Source organism: Lissotriton helveticus, chromosome 2_1 (assembly GCF_964261635.1).
Source record: "Lissotriton helveticus chromosome 2_1, aLisHel1.1, whole genome shotgun sequence".
NCBI lineage: Eukaryota > Metazoa > Chordata > Amphibia > Caudata > Salamandridae > Lissotriton > Lissotriton helveticus.
Genome location: NC_136059.1, coordinates 1,960,903,941 through 1,960,918,832, shown reverse-complemented (window position 1 = coordinate 1,960,918,832; position 14,892 = coordinate 1,960,903,941). Strand labels below are relative to the sequence as shown.

Genomic DNA, 14,892 nt, shown 5'->3' with positions numbered 1-14,892 from the left:
CAGAAAGGCCTAGTGAACCCTTCACATCATAGGATTCTCCTGGATTGCTCTCTCTGCTTCATCAGTTTTCTTTGGTTGCCACTCAGGCCAGAAACACACTGGGCCGCTCCTCCTACACAAACGGTCTTCCTGTAGGGCCAGGCACATGGGCAGCAACACTCCTTCCCACTCTCAGCAGGCAAGCAAGTTTCTAGGCTGGTCAGGCAGACACTCTGCTCCTCCAGCAGAAACTGTTTTTCATGTCAGTCTCCTCTGGGAGACAGACTGTCATTCAGACAACAGCCTTGTAACACAGCAATTCTTCGAGCACTCTGCAGAGCACTCTCTTCCTTGGTCAAGAAGAAACTGGGACTGGAACAAAGTGGGGTGGTTTGGATACCACCTTTATACATTTACCAAGCAAAGGATGTGGATATCCTGTATCATGCTTACAACCAGTTTGGGTTGGTGGTTCTGTTTTAAATGTAATTTCCAGGCTGCTCTTCAGACACAGGGTTTGTGCAAAATGATGGTTCACACCGCAATTAAAAATGGGCCTGGCTCCAAACAGAAGTACTCATAACCATGCCACAATGAATTGTGAGACCTCTAAAGCTGGCTACAATCAACTTTCCCGCGGTAGTAAATCAGAAACAGAAGAAGGCAGGCTCTGCCTAGAAACTCACTCATCCAGAACAACAGAAACTGCAGTCCTAGCTCTCACCTCTACCATAAACCAAATGGCCGTGCTAAAAAGAACTAATCAATGGCCGGGCCACTTGCTAACAAAGTCATCATGAAATTTCTAAAGGCAGCACTGTCCCATTCTCTTTAATTCAGTAATGGGGCTCCACCCTCCATCTTGTGTCATGAATCCAAAAAGGATCCATTTGACCTCAGGACTCTGACACATACAAATGCAGAGTCCTGCCCCCACAAGTGTGTCACACACTGACTGCACACATAGAGACACTCTAGAGTTCAGTAGATCCTGCTCTCACTGACACAGAGAGAAAGGTCTGGTTACAATACAAATCGTAATACATGGTACAAACAACTGCTTAACATAATATACAAATAGAAGGGACAGAAGTCTACTGCCTACACAGAGGGAATGCTTGGCATGCCCCTCCATGTGACAGGACAGGTAAGAGATCTCACGCTGTCAGGGACAGACCTATGCCTTTGGGGTAGAGTGATGTCAGGGCCAAACAAAATAGTCAAGACACCAGTTTTGCATCCAGTCTGGCCCTCAGGGCAGGTATACACACCCACATACTATGTAAGGTACATTCTGTCCAAATACTCATTATTAGTTTTTCGTTTTTACTTTACTATTGAACAAAATCTACAGCTTCTACAGGTGCCATGAACTGCTGAAAAATGGTATGCAACAGCAGAAAGATACTGCTTGAGCATGTTAATTAGAGGACATCATCTGCATAACAATGGTACAGATCTTCAATTCTACAACTCGCTTACATCAGGAGCAAGCTTGAGAAGACATTTAGGAAAATTCATATACAACTGTCATAATAAGTGGTCAGGGTACAGCCACATTTTTCTAACTTCATATGGAGCTGTAACTTCTGCTGGCTCAAAAGACAACATTCAAAGTGGACCACAAGCGAACAAATGCCAAATAGATACTAATTATTCACAGTTCAACGTATCTAGTCCTTCCACAAGCCAAACCTATGTACTATCTAATATTGTTTTATCTGTCTAACTAGTCTTCCGCCTTCCTATAATAATTCGGTCAAGGATTTTAAAACAAGTTAGCAAGGTGATGTGATAACCAGATTGTTATGTCCTGTCATCTATCCTAAATGATTAAATATATGGTTAAACGACACCTTATTACCAGGCCAAAATAAAAATAAAAGCATTTATAAGGCTCAGTCTCAAGAATTAGAAGCTTGAAGGAACTCTACTAGCTGTTTGCAATTTGATGTTGCATTCAACCTTTTTTACCAAGAAGATAGCAAGTCTACCATAGAAGAGAGAAAGCATATAAATTCAATAATTTCATAAAACTGGTTTGTGTTCAACGTACCAAAGCACTACAGGGGTGTCACAGAAGTTGTAGTAGTAGGCAAACAATCAACATATAAAAGGTTTAAGATTCACTTCTCTTACTCAAGTACCAATTATTTATGTTCCTCTGTGCTACTGTATTTGCATTGTTGTGATAGGAGCAGGATGGAAGTTCGCTAAAAGCTGAAATATCAGTTTGATAATGGCCTTTTTATCAATATTAAACCAATGTGAGTCACAACCATCACTCAATTTGGAAACAAACTCTTTCGATTTGCTTGTTGTGGCCTTAATGGAGCCATTGTTAGGTCTGGTGTTAGCCAAGACCTTTTGATTTTACTAAAATAATATGTATAATATACTTATTTAAAGGGGCTTTCAGTCACCTCTCTGGTCTGTTTTTTTGCCATTCACTGTTTGTTTCCTCCTGCTACAGCATACTGTGCGGGGCAGTGAATCAGCCTACTTCAGCCATTGGCTAACTTCACTTTGAGTGACTGTATTTAGCCTTTTTACAAAGAGCACGTCAGCACAAAAGGTGGTTAGTGGCAGTGGGTTTGTCTTTACTTTATTATTATTACTTTAGTGTTGCCATCGTTTGTAGAGGTTGTTGTTCCCACGAAGAGACTGGACCAGAATCACCGACGACCAGCTTACCGCTTCACTCAGCAACTCCACCCCAACCATCGCGGAAAACGACGACCCCAACACAGCAGTCCGAACCCTGCACAGATGGATCTCCGATAGCGCTAACACCATAGCCCCCCTCAAGAAAAACAACAACACCCACGACAAGAAAGCCAGATGGTTCACCACCGAACTTCAAGAGTCCAGACGCACCTGCCGCCGCCTCGAAAAGGCCTGGAGGAACACCAAATCCATAGAAACTCACAACAACTTCAGAGCTGCTACCAACGCCGACCACCAACTCATCAGAAAAACGAAGAAAAAATTGATTGAAAACAGAAGCTCCACACACGCACACAACAGCAAAGAACTCTTCAACATCATCCATGAGTTCGCCCAACCCACCAGCGAGTCGACTGACATCCCTCCCTCACAAGACCTGTGCGACAAACTCAGCACCCTCTTTCACCACAAAATCAAGAGCATCTACGACAACTTCGACGAAGACAACTAACACACGGAACCCCCACCAAACACCCCTGACACTCTGAGGCCAACTATTGACAGCTGGACAGCCCTCACCACCGAATACACACTGAAGACAATGAAGTCAATCCACTCCGGGGCCCCCACAGACCCCTGCCCCCACCACATCTTCAACATAGCCACCACATCATCAACCGCTCCCTGGCGACCACCTCGTTCCCCAACGACTGGAAACACGCAGAAGAAACCCTCGGCTGACCCCACCAACCTCAAAAACTACAGACCAATCTCTCTGCTCCCGTTCCCTGCAAAAGTTATCGAGAAAGCCATCAACAGCCAACTCACCACATTCATCGGAGAGCACAACATCTTCGACTCCTCCCAATCCGGCTTCAGGAAAACCAAAGTACTGAAACCACCCTTCTCGCCGCAACAGACGACATCCGCACCCGGACCAGCATACCTGAACAGCAGACTCAAATTCCACGCACCCCAAAGGACCCTACAATCAGCCCAGCAGTTCCTTCCTTTATCTTACTCCTTTCTTTCCTCGTTGTTTCCTATTTCATTCATTCCTTTTTTTCATTTTTCTTTCTTGCCTTCCTCTTTCTTTCCTTCTTTCTTTCCTTCTTTCTTGCCTCCCTCATATCATTTTGCCTTGTTTTAGTCTTACTAGCCTTCCTCTTTCTTTCTTGCATTCCTTTTTCTTTCAAGCCTGCCTCTTTCTTCCTTTTTGTTTTGTTTCTTTATTTCCCTTCTCTTTCTTTTGCACCTTACTCTTTCTTTTACACCATCTTCTTTTTTTCTTTCTTACCTTCATTTTTAGGTCTCGCCTGTCGATGCGCATGCGCATCGAGCTTGCGAGCCTATTGCGGCTTAAACAACTTTTAACTAAGAAGCAAGGAATCGTGGCAATTCCTTGCAGTGCCCGTGACTTTTAAGCTCAATGCGCATGTGCATTGAGCTTAAAAGCGCGTGCACAGCCGCAATCGCCGTCAGCCGCATTCCTCCGACACCTTTTGAAGTGAAGCTTAGCTTCACTTCAAAGGCCCGGCTTCTTAACACCCACATGCCGCTCTCCCCGCTCCGCCCCCTCCCCTGCCCGCCTTGTGCATTTCTCCTACACCCCCTCCCCACAGCAATGCCCTCCGTCTCCTGATCTTCACTCATAAATATATATTGCAGACTCTCATGCTCTGAGCGGGTACTGCCTCCTCCTGCCTTTGCCCTGTGGTTTTGTTTTCCTTTTCCCCGTGTTCCTCCAGTCCTTTGTTCTTTCCCCACCTCTCTGTAGTGTTTTTACCATTCAGCTTTACCCAGCTCCACATCCGCATGATTCTCTGCTCTGCTCTCATTTCTGTACTGCCAACACGCCAAGCGCAGGCTCGGGGCTTTGCCTGTCAAGCGCCTGGGGTTCGTGCCTTCGATTAGGTTCCAATTTGGAAATGTCACACTTTTTTCTGCAAATGTTTTATTTAAACGCCACTATGATTTGTGTCTATGTTGTTGTTTTTAATGGAATCGGTGCTCTTAGCCAATTGTTGGCAAAGTTTGGGCTAGCTTAACTCGTGCCCTTTTTGTGAAGCACCAGCAGACTCCTTAATGGTAAACAGAAGTCACTCAGCCCCATGTGCCTAATGAGATGTTTGTCCCCATTCTGCAGGAGGCCGACGAGCTCACTGGGTCTCTTACTCGGGTGTGTAAATGGATCTCACAGCTGAGCAAAGCACGAGTGTCCACACACCCAACCCAGCGCCAGTAAGCGAGTCTCTTATGCCACCTCAGGAAGCTCAATTATGTCCAACAAGTCACATATTGTCTCAAAGTAAACGCATTTGCAGGTACAAAAGTACATTGATTCATTAGACCAGTGCCTAATTTGAGCCGGTGGTTTCTGATGGAGCTACCGGCACTCCTTTTTTGCGCTAGACCTTACCCCCAGTCAGCTTTCCAATTAACTGGGGCGCTTCCTGCCTTTGTAAAACTGCCGAAGAACAGCTTAATAGCTTTGGCCGAGCCTTCTGCCTGCCTTGAAGGCAATCTGCTTCTCCGCCCCCCTGGCAGCCAAACGCTCTTCAAAGGCTTTGCTCCACGCCCCCCGCCTGCACCACTCTCCATACTTCTCCTGTCCAGCCTGTGCCTTCTCTCCCTACCCTTAACCCTGCCCCCACCACCTCTCGATATTGCTGCTTGTTTTTCGTGCGTTCTTTCTATGTTCTGTTTTATCTCTGTCTTTGCCGACCTTTTTTCCTCTCCTCCATCTTTTATTCTTTCTTCTCATCCACCCTCCTCTCTTTTCACTGTTTCCTGCATTGTCCGCCCATATTTGCTCCTATTACCCGTTCTCTACTTCTGTTCTTTTTCTTGTCCGCTCTCTCCATATACAGAATTCATTATTCTCTTATTGTCTCGGTTGTTCCTTCTGCAGTCTTTCCTTATCTCAACCCATCTTTCGTTGCTTTAAAGTTCCTCCCTGTTTCATGCTCTGTCTGCTCCTAAGTATAGCGCCGCGAGGGGAAGCAGTGTGCTCTATTTCAGTGTATACAGTACACTCACTCTTTCCCTCAATTCCCTGGCTCCCTCACCCCTCCTCAACTCCCCGGACCCCCCCCCACCCCCCCGCTCTTCAGACCCCCCCCTCCCGCACTGCTGTAATTACTGCTTTGATGAGCTCCGTGCCCCTCCAGAACACACAGCGAGAGCCGCCTCCGGCTCTCGTTAACACCCCTCGGTGAGACAGACAGGAGCCGAGGCTGCAGCACAGACTCAAGGGCAGGGACAGGGGAGAGTGCACGCAGCTGGAGTCAGACGAGCTGCACCACCCCACAGCGGGGGGCTCCTGTATCAGCATCCACAGACCTCCCAGCAATCACCATCCACAGACCTCCCCAGCCATCACCATCCACAGACCCTCCCAGCCATCACCATCCACAGACCCTTCCAGCCATCACCATCCACAGACCCTCCCAGCCATCACCATCCACAGACCCTCCCAGCCATCACCATCCACAGACCGCCCAGCCATCACCATCCACAGACCGCCCAGCCATCACCATCCACAGACCCTCCCAGCCATCACCATCCACAGACCCTCCCAGCCATCACCATCCACAGACCCTCCCAGCCATCACCATCCACAGACCCTCCCAGCCATCACCATCCACAGACCCTCCCAGCAATCACCAGCAATCACCATCCACAGACCTCCCAGGTTCGTTCTTTCTATGTTCTGTTTTATCTCTGTCTTTGCCGACCTTTTTTCCTCTCCTCCATCTTTTATTCTTTCTTCTCATCCACCCTCCTCTCTTTTCACTGTTTCCTGCATTGTCCGCCCATATTTGCTCCTATTACCCGTTCTCTACTTCTGTTCTTTTTCTTGTCCGCTCTCTCCATATACAGAATTCATTATTCTCTTATTGTCTCGGTTGTTCCTTCTGCAGTCTTTCCTTATCTCAACCCATCTTTCGTTGCTTTAAAGTTCCTCCCCGTTTCATGCTCTGTCTGCTCCTAAGTATAGCGCCGCGAGGGGAAGCAGTGTGCTCTATTTCAGTGTATACAGTACACTCACTCTTTCCCTCAATTCCCTGGCTCCCTCACCCCTCCTCAACTCCCCGGACCCCCCCCCCCCGCTCTTCAGACCCCCCCCCCTCCCGCACTGCTGTAATTACTGCTTTGATGAGCTCCGTGCCCCTCCCCCCTCTCCATTTACTTACACAAATCTCGCAGATACCCCAAGCAGCAGTGCCCGCACTACCAATCCTTCTGTTATGCCACATCTCTCAGCTTACAGATTCGCACTTTCTTTTCCTCTCAACGTTTCTGCCTCTTTCACTCTCTCTTCCAACTCTCTCCCCCCTCTCCATTTACTTACACAAATCTCGCAGATACCCCAAGCAGCAGTGCCCGCACTACCAATCCTTCTGTTATGCCACATCTCTCAGCTTACAGATTCGCACTTTCTTTTCCTCTCAACGATTCTGCCTCTTTCACTCTCTCTTACAACTCTCTCCCCCCTCTCCATTCACTTACACAAATCTCGCAGATACCCCAAGCAGCAGTGCCCGCACTACCAATCCTTCACACACGCAACGCCACTCACACACGCAACGCCACTCACACACGCTACGCCACTCACATACGCAACGCCACTCACATACGCAACGCCACTCACACACGCAACGCCACTCACACACGCAACGCCACACCACTCATCCACAGAAACGCCACTCATCCACGCAACGCCACTCTTCCATTTGCAAAAAGAAAAATGTCTAACTATTCTATTGCGAGACCTATTGCATTTCCAATGCTTGTTTCTGTATTCCCTTCTTTCATATTTTCTCAAAGAAAACAGGCTGGCTGCCAATGGCAAACAAATTGGCTTTTTTAAGTCTGTATTTGCCAAGACTTTTGATGTTTTTTTTAAGGATGTGTATAACATAGTAACGCATAAGGGTTTTCAGCCAAACTTCCTCCATTAGTGTATGGTTGTGTCATTTACATTTTTTATTCCACCCACTTCGGCATGCATCAAGAGGCATTGGCTGGCTTCACTATGAGTTAAGGCTTCACAACATACACACAGAAAATAGTTCCCTTTAGTGTCAAGGAGTACTATGGCAATATGTGCTTTTTTGAAAGTAAAACATTTTTGCCTTTAGCCAAAGTTTTTTATCAGCTTCCTGAACAATAAACTTTTGTAAAAACAAAGACAAAACATAAGCATTGCCAAAAGGCTGGCGGTCAATGACTGACATTGGCTTTGCCAATTCTTGGTAAATGTTGGAGAGCAAGAAAAGGGAAAATATACAGGTGGGGTTGAACAGCTGTTTCGTTAAAGAAAAACGTCTATTTATGAAGATTTGGAGGATGTTACACTATTTCAAAGGAATACATGATGCAGTTCTTTTCTGCAGATCACTATCATTACTTTACATACCTATCTTAAAAGCCGTCCCACTTTCTGCACTTACAGTCTTTCCTCTGCAGCTCTAGATAAGCTGGAAGAGTGCTACAACATTTAGCTATCGGTTCCACACAGCGCGCAAGCCGATTCAGGCTTTCATTTCCCTTTGTTAGCTCTAGCAGAAAAGATTGGAATTCTGTTGCTGTAGATGACAGCATGCATTTGTGAATTATCCCCAATTTAACCTGCCTGGAATTCAACTACTAAAACTATGGGTTTGATATAGTAATGCAGTTCCTGGTTTTGTAAAAGTGGAATAGTAAACATTAGTAATAGACAAATGGCGTAGGCATGAACAATTTTGAATTATGCCAAATGGAAGAAAGACTTTAAATTGTGCAGCCTCTAGGCAGTACGAAGAGTAAAAAGCAATAATCTATTTGAAGAATACTTACTCTCCCATAGCCCAAGGTGGAAAGCAGCACAGTGGAGGCAGGTGTCGCTGCTGTTCCTTGGCTTCAAGGATGAGCACCAGGTTCGGACAACGATTGGTGAGAAAGTTTGTAAGGAACACCATAAAGTTGTAGATTACGTAGGCTTCGTAGCATTCTCTACAAGTATCCACATATATAGCAATGTTGGGGTATTTCAGGGCTATCCACTAAAAAAAAAAAATAAAGGGGCAGAAAAAGGAAAATGTCAATTAAAGTTCAATTAAAAAAAAATATCACCGATGGAGATAAAAATCAACTTTTGTTCTACGATAAGATAGCATGGTAGTTAAAGCTTCAAAAATGTCATTTTATGGAAAAACGTGAAGAAAACTGGTAAATAAGATTGGCCTTGTGTCTAGGAACAATTATTGACAACAGCTTAACGATTTAAAATTAAGGGGAGCTACACCTCAGGGGTCTCTAATACATCAAACACAAACTCTTGGTGGCTCATCAGGTGCCACATAGTAGTGGTAGCTCAAGGAGTACAGCCTGTCACTCAGAAGGTCTGGCATTGTGAAGCTCTGTCTCCTGTGCCTCACACCACCAAACTTGCGTAGTGATAACCAGCAAAGCGAAAGGCTGGGCTTTGCTCATCTGTTCTCTCCCCCACCCCAAAACAAGGGCATAGAACACAACCAATGGTTAGACAGCAGTGTCACATGGTGATCAATTGCACCTTATGCCTTGTGTTGTCACTCACAGTGTGTGTGTGTGTGTGTGTGTGTGTGTGTGTGTCCACAGTGCGTCCCAAAGAATGCCACTTGGAGGGAGTCACTGATACTTCTAATCACTGAAAATCTTCCTGAACTATTAACACATACCAATTACAATTGTGGCAACATCAGACAAGAGTCCACCCATGCAGGGTTATCATATGTGATCATCCCAGCACACCAGAGATGGTTTCCAGCAGTGATCACAACAGACAGGGAAGCAGTGGCAATCTATTTGGAATGGGGCATGTAAGTCAATTTTATAAAGCGCAGATGGAAATATCAATCTGAATCCATAAAGAGCAAAGTTACCCATTAGGCATTTCTTACATGGACTCAGACAGCAGAGGTTGTTCAACCAATGAAAGTGTGAAATGCTTTATTCATCAATGTATAAAGCTTCCAGACGAGTAAAGAAAATTGGAAAACACTAACGAATAGAACCTGGCACCAAGGAAATGATTAATTCCGATACAATCATGATATTTGCAACCATCTCATTTGCTTAAGGAGCACCGAGTGGCTAATTTTTCACATGAATTGTATGAATTTCAGAATTAAAATGCATCACAATTCCTGTTGCTGGACTTCACTGAAACGATCCAGGCAAAGGCATAACAGATACGGGCCGATTTAGAAAGACTTTGCGCCGCCGTAAAGTCATATAAAGTGATACAGTCTTGATGAGGGATTTACTTTTCAGTGCAATATCGCACCAGGAAGTTACACTTTTTGTAGAAACTATACTGCTATGCATTTCTTTGCGCAACAGTGTGACAAAGGGACATCCACGTGTGGTACTTGAGCACTCAAATGCTACCACCCAGGGTTTTTGATGCTAAGTCAGATCTGCAAAGTTAGCCTAAATTGGCTGTTCCACAAGGAGGGGTAAAACGGGGAAAGGGTTTTATTTGTTCTTACACTGCAAGCATTGAATGTGTGGTGCACTGTACCTCACATATCCAATATTTGGAACGACCAACAATTGTCCAAGCATAGTATTTGGTACTTGAAGGGTACCTTTACAGTACAAAACCTATGCTGGAGGGGCGTAACACAGGCCCCCGCAGCCCACGCCGTGCGGGGGGGGGGGGGGGGCACAAGCTCCAGGGGGCCCCTTCGGGAGAACAGACACTTTCGCTTTCTTATTCTGCCGCAGACTGAGCCCCAATGCGCAGCTCAGGTTCACGTGACATGACATTGTCAATGAACTCTGTGTGCACCCACTTGAGCTTTTAGAGGGTTGTTGGCATACGTGACTGGAGCCCCAAGATTTGCTATCCTGCCACTGAAAACTACTGCCAGCCAGAGCGAGATACTGTTGGGAGCTGCCTCTGTGTGACTCGCCATGTGCTCCGAGACTGTGGAATGGCAGCACTCGGGTGAGTAATGCATTTCTGTTTAGTGTTGACATCTTTCCAAGGGAAAATGACCAGCCATTAGTTTTATTTTCAAGTCTGCAAAGGCATGGATCCTGGACATGACTTACATAGCTGCCAAGGTTTCAGATTGCTATGAGTGACATTTTCATAATTTCAGTGTAATTATGAGTGACATTTCAACGACTATGAGTGACACTGTCTCGCTAGCAAAATCAAGCAGTAAAAGACAAGGGACTCGTACAAATGTCAAAAATTACATTTATTTGGGCATAGCTGCTAATGTCTCAGATTGCTTATGTGTAACATTTTCATAGATTCGGTGGATTTACAAAAGACATTTAAATACTAAATGCATGACAGTTAGAGCTACACTACTTGTGGCCAAATCATGTAATGAAGTCCATGCAAACCGAAAAATTTCAGAAATCACACACATTTCGCCAATAATGAAGTCGAACTCAGCAGCAGGTGCTTTTAAAGCAATTATTTATTTATTTTAAAAATCAGCACCCTCCAGCCCAACCTCAGCTTCAGGTGTGGCTGAACCACAAAAATAAAAGCGTTCTCTGTGACAAAAGCAGCAATCCACCGAGCTATCTACATATAATACAGTTCATTACAATACAATATGCTGTTAGACTTTCTTTGCAGTATGCATATAAACTGTCTGCTCTACTTAATAGTGAATGAAAACAGCCATGAGACAAAACTCTGACAGCTCTCTAGCAGGGATATTAATTATCTGCCTTACTCTGACTAAGCAAGTCTCACAGTGCTGGTGAAAAAAAGGCTGCTGCTTGTAGTACCACTGTCAAGTAAGGATATTAAACCCTTTAACTACACTAGCAGTTTGGGTGATTTATTAGTACAGACTAAACCCTGAGATGGCCTGCATTTACAGCACAAACAGACAACTTCAGTGTACCCATTTACAATGCGATATGCTGTGCTGGAGGCCCCCCTCCCCATTCTCTTTATTTATTTATGCGATTTTATATAGTGGGGACTTTACCCGAAGGTGTCAGAGAGCTTCACAATAGGAACACTTATGATACATGAGGAGAACATTACAAGTGAACAAATTACAAAAACAAACGTTACGTTTCATGAATCAAAAGGTGACAATAGTGAGCAACCAAAATACATGAGGGAGCAATCGGTACATTACAGGAGGAAAAAGTGATATGTGTGCAGGTTACAAAAGCGTACAAAGTACAAGTAGAGGTATAATACTGAAATAAATGGAGGACACTCCAGCACAAGAACAGACGTTTCGTAGGCAATGGTGGCACTTGTGCAAGTATCGAAAGCAAACAAATGTGAGAGGCTCTCTTAACAAACATTTTAAATTTCATCAGTGAATTATTAAATTAGTATCTAACTTACCTTGTATGGTCTCTTGATAGAGTGAGCCGCTGAAAGGAGCTGCCGGAGTGTCACAGCAGAGATGAGTCAGACAGACAGCCGTGCTGCAGTCTACATCTGTGCCACCTGCTCTCAGTATGAGTTGGGCTCTGACTGGCCGGGCCGGGCACAGCTACAGTATGTGCCCAGGCCATGTGGAGGTGAACAGGTGATCGATTGTCGAACACCGGCTTCCTTTAACTCTGGGCCATGCAGCAAAGCGCGCAGGGAAACAGCAATTAATTCCTCTGTGCCTTGGGGCCCCATGGCAGGCAGGAAATGAAACATCCTGTCACACAGACTTGGACAACCGAAGGAGGACCTCACAAGGCCGGGGAACATCTTCTAACAGTAGTTGTGGCGCTAGTTTCTTTGGCTTTTGAAATCCTTCGTTCCCTCCACGAGCAATTATTTCATTTGGTAAGTATGCGCCACGGCAGAGTTTAAGGCGAGCAACAGTAAGCCGAGTCTCTCCTTGATCCTTTGTCCTTGCACGGACGGTCCCCTCCCGTAGAGAAAAGCTGTCACACCAACCTTGGGGGTGGGGGGGAGGGTTCAGGTGCGGTGTACGGGAAATGAATACTCTCGGCTTTTCTTCATCTGCCCCATGCTTACCGAGCCGGTCCGGAGTGCCTCTCAACGGTCCGCGCTCTCTTAATTGCATGCAGCAGGGCCCTCACCCAGTGCCCTGAAGTTGGCCGGCCCCGGCTGCTCTGAAATAAAATGCCGGTGGGCGGCATTGCCTTTCTTTATTAATTGAGTTCCTGGGCCTGTCTTGACGCAGCGTGGTGGGACCTGGCTGCAGACCAGGACAGGTCTGAGCTGAGGTGCGAATAACAGTGTGGTGTGAGCGAGCGCGGTCAGGCCCGCAAAACTCACACTGTTCAACGTGACGACGAACCAGTTAACTGCAGCACATTAAAACAAATTCACGCGATGTTAACAGGACGTGTGACGTCACATCCTTGCGGCACTACGGCCAGCCCCGCGGCGCCGCGGAAATCACATAGATACATTGTAGCAGCATTTAATGAGTGCCACTGTGAGTCGAAGAGAGCCGGCTCAGCTGCTGGAACTGCTCGAAGCCTGTGAGAGCAGCCAGTCAGGCACTGGAGCTCGCAGCTTCTACTATTTGTGGTGTGCTTTGTGTGCCAGCTGAGACTAAGGCATTATGCGTGACAATGCATTTCAGTGCGGTGATGCGGATCACCGCACTGAAATGCGTGAGCGTCACGCCTGTTGCGTGACGCTTGACAGGACTGGACTTATATCAACTGGAAACAAAATCCTATGTATTCATTTGTAACTGCAATTTCTATGTTCGTTTACTTTAAGTATTAGTCCCATAACACGTTTAAACGTGCTTTCTATTTATATATTTTCCGTGAAGTATACAGATAAACTATTTTATATGTACCAGCTGTAATTTTGCTTTTCTTGTACTGACTGGAACATCAGAATATCCACCCTGTGTTTATTTGATCTCTGCAGCAGGTACTTAACTGTATTATTAGGACGCAATGAAGTGCAGTGACATGGGGGGGAGGGGGGGAGGGGGGGAGTGATGTGAGATGTTTTATGATAATTGCTTTACTTTCATATTTTCTTAGTATACAAAGCTTTGTAGCAGTATTTTAACCTTCCATTTCAGGGGTTTTGCTGCAGTTGAAAGATATTTTAGGGCTTCATATTGATCAAAAAAGTGTAATTTCTAATATTTATCTTTTACCAACCACTTTATTACTTGGTTTTGCTTGCAGGAAAATGTTACACTAAGTGACACACATTTGGCAGTTGAGTGTCACTCATGCACTGAAACCATGGAAATGTCACAGTCTGAAAACTTGGCAGCAATGTGTATAAAGCTTTAATCACACCCCTCTGCTTCCCTCAAAACCCATGAAACTGGGGCCTTGCTACAGCAAAAACAGTATGCAGGCAGCACCCCCATGTACGGAGCCCCCTTCTCCCACCTCCTTCTTTCCTCAGACCCCTGAACCTGGGGACTGACTGCAGCGACACGCAATCTCTAGGCAGCAAACCCATGTATCCTTCTCACACCTCTTCCTTCCCTCAAAACCCCTGAATCTGGAGCCTGGCTGCAGCGATGAACACCCTCCGTGCAGCACCACTATGTAAGGGCACTAGGTTACTGGCTTCTATTTCTGGTGCTATGTAGCAGTTTTAAGCTCTTCTTAGAGTTTCTCATTGCTTCAATGGGTGTAATTTCTGACATTTATATGTTTCTCTCGTCTTCCTTGGTGAATTTTGCTTGCGACAAAGTGTCGCTGAATGTCACTCTTAATTACAATGAAGTTATGAAAATGTCACACATAAGCAATATGAAACCTTGGCAGCTATGATTTAAATGTTAGTCACCAGAGTCGTAGTTATCGATAGTGCAGCAGGTGCACTGGTGCCGGAGCCCAAGAGTCTAACAGGGCAGTTGCACCCCAGTACTGTTTGTCTTTTATTACCCAATAGAGGTTTGAAGGCACACATCCCTTGCTGGCATTGTGGCCTGTTGTGCCCTGGGCGCGCCACAGTTTGTAGAGTGCTTGAAGCAAAACTGGCGCATTGCACTTGCCCTGTGTGCATCCCCCACCTGCTTCCACACACAAACTGCCACAACAACAAAACAGGCAGGTACATTAGAAAGCCAGTACCTCCTGCAACTCATTAGCAACACAAGTTGTCTTTTTTTACATTAATTCAGGGAAGTGCGTCTTTTTATGTTGTCAGTTTTATCGGTTGCCTCCTGTTGCACTGCACTTCCGCCCCCCTCTAACGTCCTAAGGGCACCACTAGGAGCTTGGCGACGCCCGAATGTCTCTCCTGTGCAGAGAGCCGGCAGTCCGTTG

General features: G+C 45.7%; 1 protein-coding gene across 1 annotated transcript in view; it reads right to left on the bottom strand.

Moving 5' to 3' along the window:
- The window catches only part of TMEM184C (transmembrane protein 184C), a 197,588-nt gene that overhangs the window by 107,695 nt on the left and 75,001 nt on the right, over window positions 1-14,892 (bottom strand). The window contains exon 4 of the mRNA XM_078676898.1: window positions 8,491-8,696. Within this exon, the coding sequence (XP_078533024.1) occupies window positions 8,491-8,696 (206 nt within the window). The remainder of the gene's footprint in view (window positions 1-8,490; window positions 8,697-14,892) is intronic.